At 42.8% G+C, this 22,136-nt stretch overlaps 1 protein-coding gene across 31 annotated transcripts in view; it reads right to left on the bottom strand.

Annotated features, from left to right (window-relative positions):
• The window catches only part of KCNMA1 (potassium calcium-activated channel subfamily M alpha 1), a 683,907-nt gene that overhangs the window by 110,709 nt on the left and 551,062 nt on the right, over positions 1-22,136 (bottom strand). For 14 of the 31 annotated variants that reach the window (XM_036222529.1, XM_036222532.1, XM_036222512.1 and 11 more), the window contains one exon: positions 18,403-18,411. The exons of 12 other annotated variants lie outside the window; for them this stretch is intronic. In XM_036222529.1, the coding sequence (XP_036078422.1) occupies positions 18,403-18,411 (9 nt within the window). Of the gene's footprint in view, positions 1-633; positions 22,035-22,136 lie in introns of those variants that run through there. 5 more of the 31 variants (XM_036222528.1, XM_036222530.1, XM_016159436.2 and 2 more) reach the window with 2 other exon arrangements.

Genomic DNA, 22,136 nt, shown 5'->3' with positions numbered 1-22,136 from the left:
AGGTGATGATAGAAAGCCCCAACACCACCCACACCTCAAAGATGGGTTGATATCAAGACCATCATCAAAGAAATTTGAACAGAATTTAAAATATACCATCTGTTCTCCTCGTTTGCTCTCCAAGCTTCCCACCACCTTACAAGAACCCACTAAATTCACCATCTGTGTCCATTTTAGAGATGGAAATGTTATAGAAGCAGTTTCAGTAAGATGAAGAAAGATGAGACTCAAAGTCACAGCTGCAACTATTCTACAAGGTAGGTCCTATTATGATCTCCATTTTACAGATGGGGAAACTAAAAAATAGAGAAGTTATCAAACTTGTCTACAGTCTCAGCGTAGTAAGGGATGATGTCTATTCTGGGTTTGCCTAGGTGAAATGAGAAGATATCAGTGCCTTGAGAATTATAAAGACTAACACACACATAAGACATTACTCTCATAGCAATTGGCATTCACTGAGCATCCATTTGGTGAACATACCAAAACATGCTTGTGCCAAGAAAGTCCCCAGGAAACATACTATCCCATCCTGTCTCTCCCTTTCCTTGTTCTGAGGTTCCCTAGAATTCTGGGCTTTAATTGTCAAGATCACTTAGCTCTCTGAACAGTGAGGAGAAAGGCTTGGGAATTCCCCAATTTACAGCAGAGAAAAGACACGAGATTTCTGCTTAACAGACACCAATCTTCATCTTAACGAAAGAAATCTGTGAAGTGGCCTTTCCAGCACTAGCCCCTTGCACATTTCACTTCCACATCCCAAGACTTCCAGATCACATGGCCTGAGCCTCTTCTTCCCAGTCTGCATTCCTAGCAAGTTTCATCCTGTCATTTTCACTGAACACCTCTCCTCTCTGCAGGTCATTGTACCTCCTTTTTCAGTAACACCTATTTAGGGCTTTAGCTTTGAAGCATCCCTGCTGGACATGTTCTCTCAGTTGGATACGTTACAGGCCATATGTGGAAATTTACTCACCCGCACTGAAGAAATAGCCAGATCAACCTTGACAAAATGCAGAGAACAATTCAAAGCCACTCAAAAGTAAGAGAATGCTTGGTGTGACCTGAGAGAGCTCTGTGAGCCATCAAGAAAGCTTCATGTCCCCTCCTTGTCTGAGCAGAATAAACAGAATAATGACACTCAATAGAAAATAGCCATGAGACACTCAGCCTTTGGACACCTCTAGGTGGGAGGGATTGTCACTCGGGTGCTGTTAGATTTGATTCGTCTGCCCCAAGTCAGAGTCAATGATCCTAATAGTCATGAGTGGCCTTAAATATTTCTCCACATTTGGGCAGGCTGATGTGACCATCTGCAAATGGTTACAGCTCTCAACAAATGGGCCCCTTTGCTCATATTGGCTTTACCTGCTGAACTAATAATTTTTGTGCCACCCTGACTCACAGGAAAATGATCAGGTTCATCAAAATTAGTAAAACTGAATGTAAGTGTTGTAAGTCCTTGATTTTCTTGGACATACACTCTATATACAAATGTATCCCTGTCTCTATTCACTTGAAATATTGATGGAGTTTTGCCTACTGTGATTTTTTTGTTTCCTTATCTTCTTTCCTAATATTTAACCTGCACAAAGAACGTGGATTATACCTAGTAGTTGATAATTTCCAAGATCCTTCAGTTATATTCATTTCTCTTGCTAAATTTTCCTCCCTTAATGTTCTCGTATCCCACCATTTACACACACACACACACACACACACACACAAACACAATATTGTAAACTGCTTAGTTTTAGAAAACCTCACAGATGCAGGGTCATCCTGGTTCTGGCATACCACCTATTGCTTTAAGTGATGGTTGAGAATCCCTTCATTTATTCATCCTTTTTCTCATCAAATATTTATTGAACTGAAATCCTTCAGGCCACTTCCTACTCAAGTGTTCTTGCCAACATGTGAAGCCCAGCCAAGGATGCCAGCGTGCCTCATTTCTGACCTTGGAAAGAAGGAAGGCAGCCCCTAGGTCCTTTCTTGTCTGGGCATAATCCGACCAGCTCCAGTGCAGAAAGCCAGCACTGGCCAAATGTGATCACTTCGATGGCAGCCATCAGCTCCACTCCCAGGAGACGGCACATGCTCTGTGGTCTACAGACGCCCCTCTCTGCACTGTCCATACAGCTGTGGCTCTCAGGGGAAGTCTTTCCCACTTCTTTTTTATTTTAAAGTCTCTCAGTGCAGTTGGTCATCTCTGGTATAGATCTGCCTCAACAGCTTTCACTCTGAGTTTACATAGGTTTTCTCTGAAGCTCCAGGAATATTTGGTGGTATTCATCCTACTGTATGAAAGAGGATAGACAGGGGCTTTCGGGATTACTAGAAGAAGCTGGGGGGGGGGGTTCTCTTGCTGTTTCCTGTGTTGTGGGGAGGATAGCTCCTTAGGAGGAGGATAACTGAATGAGCTGGTCAGAGAAAAAGGTTACTTTGGATCTCTAGACCCTTTGTCCAGGTTATCTGAGCTGGACATCAGAAGAATATCTCCTCACAACAAGAATCTATAGGTATATCTAAAATCTCCCTCCAAATCAGGCAGTCTAACTATTACAAAAAAAGAAAAATGTATTTTCAATGCCCTATGAGATTTCAAATATGTGGGTCTAACAATGCTGGACTTCTTTCTCTCCATTTAGATTTCTCTTGAGAAAATGGTTGGCTAGGGAAACAGAACTCTTATAAGTTAATGTGGGGATGGTGGATTCCCTGATTATCTAGGTAACTCAACATGTTGGTTTGGGAGAAAGCCCCCAAAAAAGGAAGGATAACACTTAGCCAGTTGGGTGGCTGCATTTTACTCCATTCCACTTCCAGAAGTTGGCTGCCTTCCCTTCCTCCAAGGTCAGCTTGCATGCCCCACCCAGGACTCATATGCTTTTCCACGCTGTTTTAACGACCTTTGTGGGCTGGTGGTATATACAAGTTCTGCAGTCATGGATGCTGACATGGAGACACAATGGACACAAAGGTCTTGTGCAGAGAGAAATAAAAAAAGAAAAGAAAATTGTGCCATGGTACTTAGAAATGCCACATGACTTCCCCGGAGTTTGTGTGGCAGTACTTCACAGGAAATGTGTTTTGTATTTCCACTGGAGTAGGATAAGTGGTTGAAAACGACAGTGGGTTTTCAGTGAATGGGATGCGAAGTACTTTATAATTTTTTCTCCCGCCACAGATGTAAGGAGACATGCTGTCTCCCTGAAAAAGATGAGAGAAAAAGAGTCTCGTTGTCATACACAAGGATTTAAAAAAATCCCCATGAGCTCTAAACAAAGCTACCACATGCAGCTTGAGCCAAGACCCTCAGGGCTGGTCACGTGTCCCAACTGGTGGCCCCCGCTTGCTTTATTTCTGCCACCTAGCCTAGGCCAATGGCATCCATGCCAGCAATTGAGAGCTGCTTGCCTCTACCACCTTCAACACTCTTGAGATCTGAGTTTTATTGGAAATGGGGAGGATGGTGAAGGAGAAAGAAACACTAGTTAGAAAAAGAAAATAGATGGAGTAGGTCCCAAAGACCAGGGGTAGTGGATGGATACAGCCCTATGGGTCCCCAGTCCTGGGCAAGACTTCAGTAAATTCTCCTCCAATGAGAAGAAAACCACTGAGTCCGAGTAGGGATCCCAATGACTGCTAGGTCAGCTGGGGAGAATTATGCTCAAGAAATTTAACTAATGAATTTCAACTGCTTCAGAGCCATTAATCAAATCTTCTTTAAAAATATTTTTAACTTCTTGGATTTGCCTTTGGATAATGGGTTCCAGCTGCAAATCCTGCAGGCTCGAGATGGCGTCTTCGCCCTCCTCGGAGTGGCTCCTTGCTGCATCCTCCTGCCACAGTCTCCCCTCTGCTGGCCTTTCTTCCTTCAAAGGGTGTCTCCCAATGGACTCCTTTGCTCCTGTCCCTTCCTCCACAGCCGCCACAGAACTCTCCCCGAAACAAAGCCTCTGATGTCATCTCCCTGACCAAACACCTTGAATGTGTTCTGTTGTATTTCAGATGAAGAACGAAACCCTGATGACCTGGGCCCTTCCAACAACAGGCCCCATTTACCCTTCAGGGCTCTCTCCCTGAACTCTCCTGAGCAGGTCTCAAGCTCCAGCTACACAGGCCTCCCCACTGTCATGACTCTTCTCGTTGTTAGGCGGAACACTCTTTTTCTGTCCTCCAAGGCACACCTGGAATGCCACATCCTATAGGATCTTACCTTGGCTGACCGACAGGAGGCGACCTCTTGCCCTTGACATTGCCAAGCACTTTGCACCTTGCTCTGACAGCCCTCCCCGCGTCATCCTGAGTCTTTGTTACTGAAGTCTTTGTCTTTTTCTCCTTCCTTGGAGATGGGCTGTGGATTTTCTTCAACTGTGTGAGTAACTAAGTAACTCGAAGCCACCCAGCTTGTTGTCAAATCCCAGCCTCAATAATGACCCACTGAATGACCCCTAGAAGGTCACATGTTGTCTTTGCAAATGGCACAAAAAGTTTATAGGTGCCTCGGTTTACAGTTACCTCAACTACAAATAACAGTTACTACCTCATGACAAGGATGAAATTGATATTTGTAAAAGACACAGAACAGAGCCTGCAATACAGCAAATGCTATGCAACTATTAAATTTAGCAACATATACACATTATGTACACACACACACACACACACCCTTGCTGTGTTGGCAGAATACCTCGCATATAGTAAGAACAGAGTTTAGTCTTAATATGAATCTAAGTTGTGCGTAGCCATTTCCTAGTAATGTACCCCCACATTAACAAGTCTCACCTCCTGGGAGATGGAGGAGTATACATATAACAACAGCAGATCTGTGTGGGGAGCAGACTATACTCAGACGAGACAAAAGCATCAGCTGAGCTTCCTAACAGAAAAGCAGTTTTTCAGCAGATCTTAGCAGGCCTCGACTTCCTCTCTCCTCACCAATGAGTATGATCTGTTTAAAATCTCCACATCCTCTCTGTTTTGAAAATGGTTCCCAATATGCTGTTCTGTGCTCCTTGCTTCTTGGTTTAAATGCATGTCAAAGCCCCCAAACTCTAAGATTTCTTTCCCATGAGCATGCTGGCACATATCCTAAATTGGCTGGGCCGGATGACAAACGTCCATCTCAGATGAAGAAAACATCCCACTGAACTGACGGGTACCATATGAAAGGGGAGGATCCAAGGCATGATTGAGACCAGAGGTGCTGCAGATCAACTGCTCGCTTCCGCCTGGATGGAATTGGAAGGCAGGATGCCGTGCCGCTGCCCCACAAGCCTCTCTCCAGTCACTCTGCACCACTATTGGTCTGATACTAATCTGATACATTGCCCAATCTCATCACAACAAATTAGCCACAGACACACGACTGCAATCAACTTGGGGGCTATCCTGAACGCGGGCTGGGGGATTCTCTGTCTCCATAAGCTGCATGCTCCCACAGATGTTTCTAAGAGCCTCTTCCCAAAGGCCCATTTAGAGAGAAATTAAATGCAACTTTGACTTAATTAACGTTTTAAATGATAATGAATACAATGTAGATTCATAGGAGGCATTTACATTGTGTTGTAAAATTGATAAAAATTTAATAACTCTTTGTTAATAAGTTATGTCTCCCCAGACCCATAAAGCCTAAGGCATTGCAGATTCCAGACTGGGTCTAATCCAGACTCCCGGTGCAGGTGGAGGAGGGGGCAGAGATGGACTTGACATTTGCTCCAAGCCTGCTCTAATTCAAACCTCTGCTTGTTCATCAGTACTTTATTTCATACAGTAAAGGTCAGGATTTGGGCTCAAGGCAGAGCCTTGACAAGAAAGCTCAAGTGAAAGGCGGGCTGGCCTTGGCATCTGTCATCCAAGATAGTGGAGGGGGGTGGAGATGGAGAGCTAACTGGTCACATCTGTCCTCCACCACAGAGATAAGATGGAGGGTCCACAGCTGCCTTGTGGTAGAATCTGTCAAGGTGAGTATTCTGACAACTGGCCACTGTCCTGAATAAAAATGCAAACATAATTTCCACGTCACCTTGCATAAGGACTTCTGCTCGGCTTACTTGTGGCATGCCAACGTCTTTTCTAGTTTGTCCTTGAAGAACCGAGTCACCTATTAAACATGTCTCTGAAAAGAAAGGTGTCCAAGTGATGGGGTACACACACACCAAGGACCCTTCTGTCTTTCCTCATTTTGACCTTTCTACTTCTTGTCTCCCAACTCTGTTAAGAAGGATTTCTTTTGAAAAATTGGCTGCCACTTGCCCACTGTTCCCTTTCTCTTTCATCTATATGTGGTATCTCTTCACAGCGTATTTATCTTAAAGAATTCAACGATACTGTTGGGGGAGGGGGTGGAGAGTACAACAAGGTCCCAAAACGCAAGTCAACTACATCACTGTGTGCTAAACTAAAACAAACAAACAAACAAACAAACAACAAAAAAAACAGCTATTAAGCTATTAATTATGAATGAAAACCTGATTTGTTTGGAGCTCTTTAGAGATGGGTAATTTAAAGGATTCTTTTCAAAGGAAATTCTGCCCAAGCATGAATACCATCTTACAATGCTGATTTAAGGAGCTGACCACTGCACAAGCACATAGAAAAGCTTATTTCCAGTCAATTCATTGCCAAAAGTGGCTACCACAAAATCAAGTGAGAGGCACTGGCTTTTGTTGCTACCAACAAAAGTCCCCTAAGAGGCCATCCTAAGGTATATTATCAGTCTTATAGAATGGTGCCCATGCCTATTTGCCTTCCTATGTTTGCTTTCTGTAATAAAGAGCAAATGACCAAATCAGAATGTATGGGCCAGGCTAGCTAAAGAGCTAGATTATGATGCAAATGCTGCTTTAGTGTTTGGTGAGAGAATGAAAGAGAGAGAGAGAGAGAGAGAGAGAGAGAAATCATACCAGCATGCATGAGTAAATGGGAGAAATTGCAGATCCAGAATAAATCGGCTTAAAAATAATATATGGAACATTATGATTAAATGGGCTGACTTTTCCTTTTTCTATCCTTCCATCACTGATGGTGGCGGTGGGAAAAGAGAATCTATGGTTCCAGGGCTTAGAAGTAAAATAAACAAATAAAATTTAGAATGGGGACCTTGAGGAAGTCACTCAAAACAACACATAAAAGGAATGAGATAATGATAGGTTGTTGGTTTTTAAATTCAGGGTATTAAATCTCCCTTTACCAGGTGCTAGAGTCTGTCAGCATAGGGTGTGTCTTATCATAGACATTTTCCTAGAGCTATTTCCACCCCTGCCCTGGTATCTGATTTTATGTACTTCAAAATGCCATTAGTTCACTCGAGTGACTTTAGTTCTATCGACAATGTTAATTCTCTGCCTGTACAAACCAAAGGCTACTTGGGATAAGTTGATTTTTGTTTATTATCTGACAAGACTCGAGATTACACTGAACTGATTTTTGTATGTCTCCCTTCAACCTAATCGCATTGGACTTCTCTCAATGTAACCATTGGAGTTGAATGCCTCCTTGTATTATAACTATACCCAGAATAGAAGTCATGCACAATTTAAAATTAGCTACAGTAGTTTGGAAAAGGGTGTATGTAATTGTGCAAGTTTAAACTATTAGTAAATTGAAAGGTTGGTGTGAGTGATCAAACATGTACTCTAGCTGAGACTATTTCCAAGTGCAAGTCTAAAGATCTGTTTCTCTTCTAACACGTGATTAACTTGTTCATGCCAGGGTTACTGACAGTCTGTGGCCAGCATCCTGTCAGGCAGGTCTCAGCAGGTTTGAATCAATAGAGCCCTATGTTGTCGCTGCATCATAATTTTAATTGTTCCTTTCTGTTAGACTTAGCAATCAGATAACAGGCAAGACTGAAACAACAAGAATAAATTTGTGACATAGAAAAATCATATTGAGGGGAAATGGAACTGATTAGAACCTAAATCTATATTTATGTGTGTGTATGTTGCTAGATATATAAATATTTTTTTATATTTGATAGTACTAGAACATAGCAGCTTGCGAAAAGTCTGAGGCTCATCCTAGTGGCTTTTAAAAGAGCTGGTACTCCTGCCCAGGATCATCCAAAGCGGGAACAACATCGGAATAACGGGACAATGATGCTCCGCGTACGCCGACCCTATATTGAACAATTCAGTCTTGCCTCAAATAGCATAGCTTTATGATGAATCTTACTGTTCACTCTTTGCCTTATTTTTCTGACACAGTTTTTTAAGTCTTTTGCAAAGAAGTCCTTCTCTGTAGATCTGTCAGCACAGACTGGCCTTACATTGCTCATGAGTTCAACGGAAGGAGACAAAGGTTAGAATAGTAGGTGACTTAACAACAACCAAAAGGTGGAAGCAGGCCACACCCCCACAGACAGGTAAGCTGAGCAGGCAGGTTCTGCAATTAGAGGGCAGATTTCCAAAACAGTGTGAACACTTTTAATATATTACCGCTCCTCTGGGAAATGGCTACTTCTCTTCCCACTTTAGAAAACACATAATGGGACTTTGTGTTTCTATTTAATGTCCCTTCAAAACGGAAACCTTTCCCCTTATAAGAAAAAAAAAATAGTAAAGAGGGAGACGAAAGGCGAGAGAGAAATGAATTAGGCAGTCTCCAAAGCACACTGGCTCAACTGGGAAACTGCGACCAAAGCAAGCTCCCTAATAATATAATGACCTTTAATGAGTGTCTTGGGAAACAATACAGCCCCAGCATAAAAGACAAAGGGCAAAACCCATCAGGCTCTGCTGACACTAATTCAAAATGATTTTCAGAACAACTAAAGAATGTAAGAGAAGTAATTTGATCCGCCCATCTGACCTCACTTTGATTCAAGGGCCCTTCTCCTGCCATTTCTAATTGTCAAACCCTCTACATTTCACATCTGCTCATATTTAATGAAAAGCCCACTCTCACCACTGCTCTTTGAGTCAACCAGCTCTGTCAAATGGGCACTACCCAACCCCACCACCAGTGAGGGAAGGCCAGGAACTGCCATTGGAGTACTGCCAGTAGAATTCCGCATAGAGACAGACATTTTTTTAATTGGAGAAGAAGGGCTTATGTGGGTGCATGAAGGGGCTCAGATTGGAATGGATTTTTCTAACTTATTATTAATGGTCAAAGGTGAGTGGTCTCACACAGGGATGGATGAAATCTGCTTTTGTTTGACGGAGTGACGACGGCAGAAAGATTGATGAAACGGAGGAGGCAAACCCTTCCCCCTCCACCCCCTGAGCTGTCAGTACCAGTTAAGGCTTCAACACACAGCTCAAAGCCCCATGTTTTCCACAGTGGGGTTGATTTGGGAGGGGTAGGAAGGACAATCTCATACACAGGATGTTTCTGAGAGGACAGGACAATCCCACCCTAAGTATTCCTTCTCCTGGCCTCCTACAACACTTGGATTAAATTACAGGGCTGAGAAATCCCTCCAAGCATGATTTCTCCTGGATAAAATGGAAATGAAACACACTGGGTATCATGGGCCTCATGCAGGGGACACAGATTTTGCCTTGATTGATATAGATGACCAGTGCCAAAGCATAACCACAAAGTCATAGTTTAGAGCCCAAGTGGCTCCTTCCTTTTCTCTATTGAATCTCTGGCCAAGGTTTTAGAGCCTAGCAATTATCTGAAAACAGAAGTTGTGCCTTATGCAGAAGGATAACCCCACGACTGGTGTTATATTCCCCACAAACAGTCAAAACGATGTGGCCAATCGTGCCACCATAGCTCACCCCTCTGTGCTCCCCGTCACCCCTGCTCTTGTCTCTGAAGCTGGTGTCTTTCCATACATCGCAGACACACAAGTTCTTTGTGTGGTTGTGTCTTAGTCCATATGGTAGTGGCATATGATTAGAGAGAACTCTTTCAATGAGAATAAAAAGGTAAGAGTTCATTCTGAGGCATCTGTAAGAAAGATTTTAAAGGAGGCCTTCTTTCTAAAAGGTCCTTTTTAGGCCAATGTCAAGACAAGATTTAGACAGTCCCAAATCCCTCTCAATGCAACCTCCATTAGCTATCACTTTTACAAATGAATCTTGTCCCTTGGCACTGATCTGGAGAGGCAGTGAATCATCAATCTGGAAGAATAACTCTCTGGTCCTAAATCTAACTTTTCCAGATGACTCTAAGGCAGCTCAATGCACAGATCATGCTTCAGACCTGACCTGCAGGTACTAACACCAGCACCTGGCCTGGCACACCACTCTACTGCACGCAGTGGAGTTAGGGCTCCCGCAGCCCTAGAAGCCTCTGTGGATCCACTGTCACTTTACCGGGATCACCTTCAGCACCGGTAAAGGTGAGTCAAGTCAAGTTTTTCATGGGAGTAAACGCTGAAGAGTGAAGTGCTCTTCTTCATCTTCGTTGCCAGTATGAATTAATCCCTGCTGGTGAAAGTTTAAGTCAACCAGCTCTGGACACTTAGGAGAGAGAATGAATGGCAATATGGTCACCAATAAATGTGTTGGGTACTTTCAAGAGGAAGGGATAAAACACAGAAGGAAGAATTGTCTTCTACCACCCATGCTACCAAAAATGTAAAAATAAGATTACAGCCACACTTTACGACAGCCAAGTCCTCATGGAGGCCCACAACCTCTTCTGCCCTTAGATGAGGACCTACATCCCGGAGTATCTGTGTACACACTGGAGCTTTCAACAACATCACCTACAAACTGTGTCAGTAAAGCACCAACAAAGCCCATGCTGAAGACAGGATGAGGGATGTCTCAGGAATCTGGCATCTACCAGCTGCAAGGCCTTCACAGGTTCTTTAGCGTCTCCGGGCTTGTGAATAACAAAGAAGATCGACCTCAAAGGACCATGCTACAGACTCAGGGAATTCATGGAAGTTCACGACTTACAGTTTTTGTTGTTATTTGGAATCACAATTGCTACAAGGTAACTTAAACAGGGGGCTACATTTTGGAAAAATCAAAGATATTAATGGAATGATCCTTTAAATTAGTCGTCTTTTTGCAGGGAAGCTCTAGAATCCACTAGTTTATATAGGTTGGTGGATTTAGAACACACTTCTTCAGAACATATGACACAAACTGACACTGGAGGGATGAGATACAGATTACGGAGTCACAGTAATAAAAGAATATCCACCCGCATCAAAACCCTGTTGTATTTTGGAAACTATCGAAGCTCACTACAACTACTTTATGCTAGAGTTGGCTTGTTCTCTCAATGCCCTTTTCCTTCCTCCCTTTGATTCAATCCAGTATCTAACCCTTCCCCAAATATCAAGATATATATTTCCACACATCTCTGTATCAATATAGTATTTGATTTGCTGTCACATTGCTTTCCATTTATACTTATTTAATGGAGAGAAAGAGAATATCACCAGACTGTAAGATCACAGCCCTGCACACTATTACGAGAAGCACGAATTAACAGAATGGGGAGGGTGGCTTTCCTCAGCACATACACAGTGACACAGGCAAGTGGGGCAACATATCACCACATATGAGGTCACACTGGGAAGAAAACATCAGCTCGACTGACATGACACACAGTACCACAGGGTACGACACAAGACGGGGATGATAGCACAGACACCACACACATAAAACTGCGTATGTCGGGGTTAAACTTACAGGCACGGAAACTGGTGGAGCAATCATTAACAGAGACAGAAGAAAGTGGGAAGTCTCTCCCAAGGGTGTCCATGTTACCACGCACACGGCCTGACATGCACGAGCAGTCACGCTCAGAACGTCCGCAATCAAAACAACATGCCCGTCTCATTCTCTTGTAGATGGACATCTTGGCTATAACCATGTGGTTGGATGAGAGGAGAGGAAGAGCGGTAGTTAATGGCAAGGTCACACACAGCGAGGCGGCCGGAAGGGAGCTGGAAGGATTTAATACAGGTCTTAGCTCATATTAACAGTCTTGACCCAGAAAAAAATGCAGAGTGACTGTTGGTAACAGTTTGGTTGTACATCCAAAAAAGCTGTGAAAATATAAATTGGCTTTATAGTTCCCCAAGGCCGTTGTGTATGATTTTTCTCTCCTAGGTGAAGCGGGCGACTATAGGAAAAGGGCGTAGCTGATTACAATTGGGTTCTTGGATGAGAAGAAGAGCACATTATAGACAGCAAAAATGCAACTGACATTTTTCCCCTGGCACAATTAATACAGGAGAACAAAATATACACATAGCTAGTCAATTAATTGCTTACTTGGTACAATAAATGGTTTTTGCAGAATGCGAAAATATCTAGTATGTGAGCTTTCTAATTTCCATCCATTTCTGGGCATTAGGCAGAGCCCAGGACAAGCTTTCATCAAATTAGATGTGAAACGATTACGTGTTAATATAGAATCTGAGGATGCCTCTGCTGAACCTCCCCAGAGTGAGTTTACATGATGCCTACAGGAATTTAAATTTACTCTTGACAGAACAAATATCCAAATCTGTCCATATAAGAAATGTAGCTACTCAAGGCTAACGCTGCATGTTTGACATTAAAGGCAGTTCAAAAATAAAAAATCACCCACAGCATATGAGATGTTGGTCTATTGGAACACATTTAGCTACTCATGGGTGTATTTTCTGCTTAAAGCTGAAAGAATATGAGCATTGTACCCCACCCACCAAAAATTCAGAAAGCAACTGGGTTATTGGTTAATCAGATTTTTTTCTTATACAGAAAATACTGGCCAAAATAGGTTAAAAATTACAAAACAATGAAATAAGAGAAGAGATCCCATGTAAAATATCATACTGAGACTTGCATGCAGCATTGGTAGCACTTCTAAAGCTAGCATCAAAGGTTCTGTATGGCCCAGGGACCCATCTCAAGCACTAACCTACGGATGTTGCTGGACATCACTGCAGTAGTTCTCAATGTCCTCCACTTTACCAGCAATCCAATTTACAGTTCAGTACAACCCGAAGCTTTTTGTACCTCATCCTGACGCTACGACAGGCAAAAATGTTTGCTTATCACTTAACCTGAACGGGCCTGCTCCTCTCACGGGAGAGGAGAATAATTCATATTTATGCCAAGTATCATGGCCAAATAGTAACCTGAACTAAAGGGAGGTGTTATTCCCTGCGCCCACACCTTCCATTTTGAAAGTCATATTTTCCCCCCTTCCTTTTTCTTTGTAAAGAATGGCTGTACTCTTACTTTAAAATATGACCTGTAGTTTTGCCCTCTTTGAATGTTACAGTCACCAGGAAGAGGGGTTTAAATCTCTCAAATGGGTCAAGTCCTGTTCTAAGACCTTTATGACTTGCCATACAGTATATTTGTCAAGCAGGGGTACGTTATGTTGTGAAGAACAGGCACTGGGGGAGATGAATGAGAGACCGCCTCAGCAGCAACTCCATTCCTGTAAACTTGGCTCATATTTTTAGTGACATGTTCTTCCAGCATCCCAGCTAGTCAGTTGTTCAGATCATCATCATGCCGCCCCAGCCCTGTTTGATGTGTGGTACATCACTCCTGAACTTAGCATTTAGGGGGGGGGGGGGAAGTTCTACTACAGCATTTGAATCAGAAGAATTTAGAAGGCATGGCGAGAATGCCCAGGTATCTCCAAAGAGCAGTTGTTGAAATCAAGAAAGGGAAAAGCCTTCAGCCGAAGACATGAAAATGAAGTTATTTTAAATGCATTGCGATCAGGTGTACAACTTGGAGAACACACACTTGTTTTTTTCTTTCCTCATTCTTTTACTGCAAATATTGATTTCTTATTTACACAGAAGAGGAAAACGAAGATGATTTTTTGTTTCACTCTAGATAAATTGTTTTGAAAAAAATTTTTAATCAAATGCTGTAGCAGAAGAGAAGCCCATCAAACTCTGAAATGCTATGCTTCTCATTAGCAACAGTCCCTGGTTTTCATTTTCATCCTGCCATTTTGGGTTCACATACAATAATAGAATCTGACACATTTATAGGGAAAAAAGTATGTGTGTATGTGTGTGTGTGTGTGTGTGTGTGTTGTAGACACACACACACACATCATCATCATCATCATCTTTGAGGACAAGGAAGGAAAGATGGGGTGGAATAGCTTTTGAAACCATTTCACCAGAGGTAAGCCCATCATAATGGGTGATTTAAACCTCCTACTTGGTAAGAGTGCAGGAGGAAACTCAACTTCAAACCAGTGCCTCTCAGGGACTGTGCAACTGTTGTTATTGGTTATTCTGGAGATCATGCATTGTTCTAAAATTTCGTACTGTTAACATGCAGGAACAGGCTGAAACTGGTAATCGAAGCAGCAAAAAACCATTTGCTATAAGAAGATTAAATGTTAATTATAAGCAATCACATTCCAAAGCAGCATATGCATAAAAAAGAAAACATGCTATTACTCGTCATTCTTTCCCAGTCGTCACTCACGCCAAATACAAAATAGAAATCTCATAAGACAAACAAGCACCATCACACACACACGCACACACACACACAAAATCAGCAAGAATGATCAATGAGAGGCTCAAAGACAAGACAGAAACAGTTAAAAGTGGTTGAGCCCCACACGTTGACAAACCTTCGTAAATTACAACATCTAGACCAAGGTGCCACCAACTGGGAAGGTGGCTCTTTTGCTCTACTGCTGGAAGAGTCCATTTTCATTGACCCCCTGTCAGGTGTCTTCACCTATATACTTCCAGGTCCACTCTCTTAAAAGGTAAGGCCCATTATCACCTCCCATCGGGTGGAGTGATCCGTCAGGCTTGAAGGATGTGTGTCCCAGCAGGAAGAGTCTTCCTTTGGGCCATGATTCGAGTCATGAACAAGCTCTTTAACTAAAAACGAATGAGGATCTGCCTCCCTGATGGTAGTTGTTCCAGAAGATGTGGACACTGTGTGTGTAAAATTATAGTCTCCAGTTGGAAAATAAAATTACATCAAAATTAAGTTGTGGATCTCCTAATTTGGAAAATATTATTCCTCATCTCCCTGAACTCTCGCTCTCCGGCTTCCTAATCCTTTCATTTAGTTTTAGTGAATCATGGATATTCAGAACCACTGGTATTTTGTTTCCACTTCTCTGTGATTGTTTCCTTTTAGAGAGCTGATGTAGGTTACAAGGTTAATTTCAGATAACAGAGTGCCATTTAAAACTCCGAAGGTTGGGTTTCAAAGAGCAACTCTGAAAGTTCTAGTATTTATTTAAAACAGAAGTAAATTTCATATCTACTCCCTAGTCACATAAAGTGCCCTCTCTCCTTTGGTGTTTGCTGATTTTCTTTATTACATAGTCACCTAGTGCTCTCTACCCAAATCCCAATCCTTAGAAAAGGGAGTTTCCCCAAGATTTCAATGGTAATACAAAGTAGATCTATGAGGACACCTAGTGGATCTGTATAAAAAAGCAGCTAGTTAACAGATCACCTGAACTAGTGGGCTTTTCTCTAAAAGGGAGCAGAAAAGAGGACCCTGCGTGCCTCTAAGAACTGAAATGTGTGCGGTGTCATTTCCTCACAATCCACAGCAGATTTTTAGGGGGCATCAGGGACAAAGGGGTAGGAGGTACTAGGAGATGGTCCTAGAGTAGTCAAAACTGGCAACTTGCAAGCACATTGTCTCTGCAGCCATGGCCAGCGAAGTGGGACCACTTCGGCACCAGCTGGCTTGGTCTCCTCAAAGCCCTGCTGCAGCTTCCTGAGACACACAACAGACAAGAGGGTGTCTCTGGTAAGTGTACATACTGTAGCTATTTGTCATTCCATGTTAGGGGCTCTTGGAACTTTATGCTCAATTAATTTTCCCCATAGGGCAGCTTAACTCTGGGAAAGTTGAAATATAAGCCTCTGGGGACTTAGTTTTCTCTTTGGGCCCACATCATAAAGTTCTTGTTCTTGGACTGGTGCCACAAATTCAAAGAGGTTATATGGTTGCCAAGAATTAGACCCTGGGTCTCACCTTCCTCCTAAGAACTCTGTCCTACCAGTTTTACAATTTGGAGGAAAAAAAAAAAAAAAAAAGGTTTAATGTGCTTTCCTTCACCACAATGAAGAGAATATCACTCTACTATTTCCATTACGACTTCCTAATGCTACTTACAGAGACAACATAAAAGTATTTCTCTAATGGACATCATCAAAGGTATCTGTTTACTCTTAAGTATTTAAAACTGGAAGATTTCTCAGACATACTCTTGGACAACTTTTCCTATATATACAAAGGTCATAATTATGAGAAAGGAAACCTGTGGAGAAGTGGCTACTGCAGGTGTAGTTTATTACTGCTCTTTCCTTGCATCAAACTGACAATCAGCTATCAAACTCAGGTTCTCTGCTGGTCGGCCCTTCCGAGCCAAGCCCGGAATGGAAGAAGGAGTTGGACTCCATCCTGTCCTCAGCACCATCTGCCTCCCACATCAGAAACCAAATTGTCAGCCAATTTCCAATTGCAGAATCTTAATTTCCAGGGTGGACTGGAAGGGGCAGGAGAAGCAGTGCTGGACTGAGAGGCTCAGGTGGAGTTTTCCAACTGCTGGGGAGAAAATAGTTAAGGTTTCAAATGGAGCAATTTAAGGAAAGACTGGTATAGAAGAAAAAAAAATCTGCCATTCAATTCATAGTAACTTGTCAGATCATAACCTCGTGTTTAAAATCAATCCAATGCAGGAATCCTGAACCCTAGAGGTGTTCAATATGGTCACAGTGACTAAAATTACAGGTAAAAACATCCACGGGGGGGAAAAAAAAAGTTCACCGAGGTGTAAGGTTGAGGCATTTGTTTGATGTGACACTGGGAATCAGAGGGCATTCTTTCAAGTCCTATAAATGAGAAATGAGGTCTTCACTTAGCAAAATTACTCCTATTAGCTTCTGGAGGAAGAAGAAGATCTTCCAGGTGGCTTTCCCCAGTACAGAAAGGTGGAAGAAAAAGCTAATTAATGTCAGCAGCACAGAGCACTCCAAGCTACTTGATCCTGCCCTTAACACCATATTGTGGCTGGAGAAGGCAGAAGAATTTGGCACTAGAGTTGTTTGTTGATTGACATCATGGTTTCCCTCCGGTTCTTAAGGCTCATTAGATTCTGTAGGCGGCTCTGAGGTATAAAAGTGGCTCGTGCCTTCAAGCCATCCTTGAAGGTGTTCTGCAGAGTCAATTTTGGCAGAATTGTACATCGAATTGAAGATCACTGTTCTGTTTTGTTCATACATTGTGCATTCAATACCCTCAAACTCTGAAGACTAGCTAAAAGCAGATGACCAACTTGCCTCTTCTGCTGCAAAGGAATATGAGAGGACCAAATGCTGAGACATCTTCTCCAACATCCAGGGCTGTCGGACTGCACTGATCTGCAGGTTGGGTTTCATTTTCAGTGGTCTTGTATACATGAGTAAAGACCCAATGCTCATCTCTGGTGCCACCCAAAGCAGCATTGCTCTAAGCCACACACAGAAATACTGACCTAAAAGCTTCTCCTCAACTGCCACATCTTGTTGGGCGAGAGGGATCCTACTCCTTGAGTAAGTTAGGGGCTCAGAGACTTACATTTACTTGTTCAGACTTCTACGTAGCTCATTAATGAAACTGAACCTGCTCCTTGAGCCATCTTTTCCACCTTAAACAAGTAAATGGATCTTCCAAGATGCCTGACCCATAGAGGAATTGGGTACGTCCTAGAAGGTACTGATTGAAGGAGAAACTTTATTTTAAAGCAAGGGAACTTCATAGACTGTAGTAAATAATTACCACTGTGGAAGTACTTGTCTCCAATGAGGCAGCTTCGATACTTACAGTCCCGAAGCTGGGTGTCCATTTAATTCTCCAGCAAGCACTTTCTCATATAGAGAGGCACATATATTGCAATAAATACACCACTCTCTCTATAAACCACCTCTACATTTATATGTAAAAATATATATTTTTACATATAAAGTACCGGTACATATCATATATATACCACAACACAGGAAAGCATATGTAGCATATGCGTTTCCTTCAAGATAGGAATTCAAGCTCAGTAGCCAAGGAGACCAAGTATAATTGATTAAAGGCAAGCGTGACAATGACCCCGACTGACGAGGCATCTGGAGCTATAGTGGTAATTACCTCAGCCTATTCAGTGTCCCCTAAAGGTCCCAAGACAAGGCCTTCAAGAGAAACACTGTTGTCAAGGTCTTATTTTCAAATGGTAAAATAAGACAGCACCAGAAGCTGGCAAGAAGCTGGGGGGAGGGGTGGATGTACAGAGAAGGATTCCTGCTCTCAGGGTTCTCCAGCTCCAGGCTACTCTGCAGACTGTGTTGGATGAGGGAGTTGGGGCATGATGTCACCGCTACATGCAACATAAATACCAAAAGAAAAAAAGAAACTGAAACTGTACAGAAAATAAAGGAAGTATCTCTTCTAGAGAAAGACAGGGGTAACTGGACTCCGGGCTGCTGGGAACCCGTTTACTCACAATATATCACTACCAGTGTGCAGTTAAAATAGAGTAGGGGCCGTATTCCAAGGCAGCAAAGAGAAAAAAAAATAAATCAAAAATATGTCAATGATTAGAAGTTCAAGAAAATTCCTTCAAACACATCAATTTAGACATGACTTGCCCCCTAGGAGTCCACCCTTTGGCAAACTTCAGAGGCTGGGAGAAAAAAAAATGTAAATTATTAGACCAGGTTTGTTATACAAAAAAAGAAAATGGGTAAATAGGTTCTGAGAGCTTGCTCCTTGGCCAGGCGGCTGAATTTGACTCTCTTCCTTGATGGAGAGCTATGAAGAAATGGAAAGAAATGCAAAAGTTAAACTATACTACCATAGAACTTCCAGGAATGGAATGTCCGCACTCGATATTTCTCTAGGTATATGACATGAAACATTCAAGGTTATTGAATGGCAGTGAATGGGGAGGTGTGGGTGGGGTTGGAAGGGGAAGGAAGAGCTAGGTTGGAAGAGGAGGGTTAGGCAGCTGTGAATAAATCAGTGGCTGTCACCAGCTCTGCCCTCATAGAGATGTGTCATTCCAGGTGAACTACTAATACCTGGCCTAACAGGTCTGGACAAATGACTGTGTGAGTCAGCTGCCCTCTCTAGCTTAGGGCACCAGGCATCGTGTATTCAAAGGGACAGGAACCTCTTAAGACATTATGAACAATTCTAGCTCCTTCTATGGAAAGTTTCTTTGCAACCAAAACCCTATCTTCCCCAATTTCCTAATTTGCCTGGTATGCCTTAACTTATTTTATTCTAACCACCCCTGACACATACGCATCTGCATCCTCCTCTCTGTAACATGGGCTGCTATGGTTTTTAATTAGGAAGAAAAAAAATATTTTGGTGATTCTGGATTGTTATCAAACATTAACCCCACAGCTGAGAGTCTCTATGAGAAGAGGGGCCCAAGGTGGCAGGCGCGCTCAGAGAGAAGGGAGTGAGACCCTTGTCACACTGGCTTGGCTTTGAAGAGGCAGTCCTTTTGCAGCAAAATGTGCTGTGCATGATGGGAGATCATACACTTTACTAGCTGAACTACCTTTAAGGGAAATGAAGAGAATAAAATTATTGAAAACAATTATGTGCTTCTCTCTCTAGGATGATGTTAATGCCCATTGCTGTTTGTTTGCCTGGAACCAAGATGGCAAAACATCCTAGAGGCTGAATCCTCATCTCTAGGGACTGAAAATCCATCTGCCGGGTTCCACTACAGGCCCTATGAGGGACGTCCCAGTTTCAGAGTGGGAGTCAGAGCAGCTTTCTCTTCATTCTTCCATTCTGCTTGTCTCTCTTGAGTCTGCTCTTTGTCCTGTCACCTGGGAAATCGTTTAAAATAGGAACCAATGATATCATTTCCTTGCTTAGGATCTTTCAATGGCTATATTTATTATAAGACTAAAGCCCAAGTTTCTTAACTATGGCTCCTGCCTTCCTCTCTGATCTCACCTTGTACCACTCTCTCTTCCCAACCCCACCAGCTCCACTGGCCTTCCTGCCTTCCCTCAAACACTACACATTTATTCTGGCCTCCTGGCCTTTGCCCTTGCTCTTCTGCCTTCCTGGTCTGGGTCTCAGTGTCAAAACCACCTCCCAAGGGAGGTCTTCCAGATCTTTCTAGGTAAAACAGCATCTCTAAGAGGTTCCACCAAGCTCTTCACAGTGTAGTCTCTATATGCATGTATTTCATTGTTTCTATGATCACTCTCTGTTTTCCTTCACCAGAGTGAGGCTTCAGGGGGCCAGGAGCTTTATCTTATTCACCAATCCATTCCTAGCACCAAGAATCGTGCCTTGCACAAAGAAGGTACTCAAAAAACTGTGTGACTGATTAATCAATACGTGTATTTCACTAAAACCCTCATGGGACCAGGTTTTCTGGGAAATATTCTGTCATGGATTATTGGCCTCAAGGCTCTCCTGAGTTTCCCATCTCTACCATTCAGAGAGTTTCCTTACAAAGGAGTTCAGCCTCTTGCATTTGTTACTCTCTCTTGTGTACTTCCACCTAGGGATGGTATGTTCCTTCTGAAGGAAAAAATCTTGATCCAGAATATGCCTAGTCAGCTGAGCTATGCTTTGTGCTCACAACCAACTAAGCGGGCCTGGGGTGAACCACGTGGTGAAAAGGGCCTTTTGAGTTCTGTAATTGGAGGGATTGGATGGGGATTTATTCTGCGCCTTTCACACCCTAAGACACTCTTCCTGGTAGGTTGTCAGAATCAGAGATTTCTTGGGCCCTAAGAAGTTAGAGGCTGTTGTTCTGAGATTTCAATAACTATGTATCTTGGTGAGGAGTCAGAGTTGAAAGGAGGGAGCCCTGTGTGTTAAGTCAATGGATAAGGGGGAACAACACAGTGGACCCAAGCTACCTCACATTGGGAAACAGCCTGAGAAGAGTTCTAGACCAGGGGTGTTCCTTAGGAATATTTGCCAAAGAGTTCAAATGTCTTCTCCATGATCCAGCACAGCAATGCTTATACCTGACTGGTTTTACATTTACTGTGCCCTCTTTAGGAGGGGGTGAATAAAGCCCTTGCTTCAGTGGGCATAACCCAGGAATAGTGATCGACTGCTTTCTGCTTATGAAAAAGCATCTCATGGGATGATCTTTTATAGCTCTGTTCTTACTCATCAGAACCACGTCACCCACTTTGACTTTTCTCCTGAAAACAAGATTAGGGTACAGCATCAAAAAGGCCTCCAGGTCGAGCCTGAACCCTGTCTGTTGGATCTGTGTGACTTTCGGCAATCTCCTCCTCTCACTAAACTTGCAGCCTTAGTTTTCTTTTTTTGTAAAATGGGATTAATAACATCCCCTGACAATTTTGCAGGGGATGTTATTATGGTAAGGATCAAAGAAAATAATGATCATAAGGAGCTTTAAAAACACTAAATCACCATAGGAAGGGAGGTGTCATTATTACCGTTTTCTCTAGGGTTATGAACAATTTTTATTAGGTAATGCAACATGATCATGGCAAAAGCATGGCCTTCTCAAGCCCACTTTAAGTTCTGGTTTCCCAGGAGCTCACAATCCAATATTCCTGACTCCTCATATCTTTCTCAAGAGGCCCCATTAGCAAGCTGCTTTGGGTGGGGTTTGAGACAGGATATGCCAGAAGCTATTGAACCCAATCTAGTCTACCTCAAAGAGCAATGGTGTTTGAGGAGGGTCACTGGGGCAATGACAAATAAAGTCCAATGGTGATGGCCAGTCTAAACGCATCGCAACTGTAAGCTATGGCCTTTGGTACTGAAACCTGCAGCAATCTCAAATGGAAAGAGAGTCAGCTCCCATTTAAGAGACTGAGTCCTCAGACTCAGTTTCCCTCTCTGCCCCAGTACACCCATCTTTACACCTGGCAGCCCTCCATCCACTGGAAATCACTGTGTGAAAACACTTCTTCCACGGCCTCGGCTGTCCTCCGTTTCACATACCGTACTCACTGTGTTCGACTGGACACTTCTACCCAGGCACCCCCTTAGAGACAGGATGCAGGGTTAGGCACAAGCACTAGGTTTACTCCTAGGTGTTGATGGTGGTGATTTTTCAAATTCTGCTCTAATTAAGTGAGGACAGGTATTGTTTCATGTCTCTTTAAACTGTTGGGTGAAACATAAACATATTCAAGAAAACTCTTGATGTTTACTGTTTCTTTAATAGGAAAAGGAGAAAGGAAATGAATTTGGGGAAAAGGAAAGGGA

Source organism: Rousettus aegyptiacus, unplaced genomic scaffold, assembly GCF_014176215.1.
Source record: "Rousettus aegyptiacus isolate mRouAeg1 unplaced genomic scaffold, mRouAeg1.p scaffold_m13_p_6, whole genome shotgun sequence".
Lineage (NCBI taxonomy): Eukaryota > Metazoa > Chordata > Mammalia > Chiroptera > Pteropodidae > Rousettus > Rousettus aegyptiacus.
This window is presented reverse-complemented; position numbering and strand designations above follow the sequence as displayed.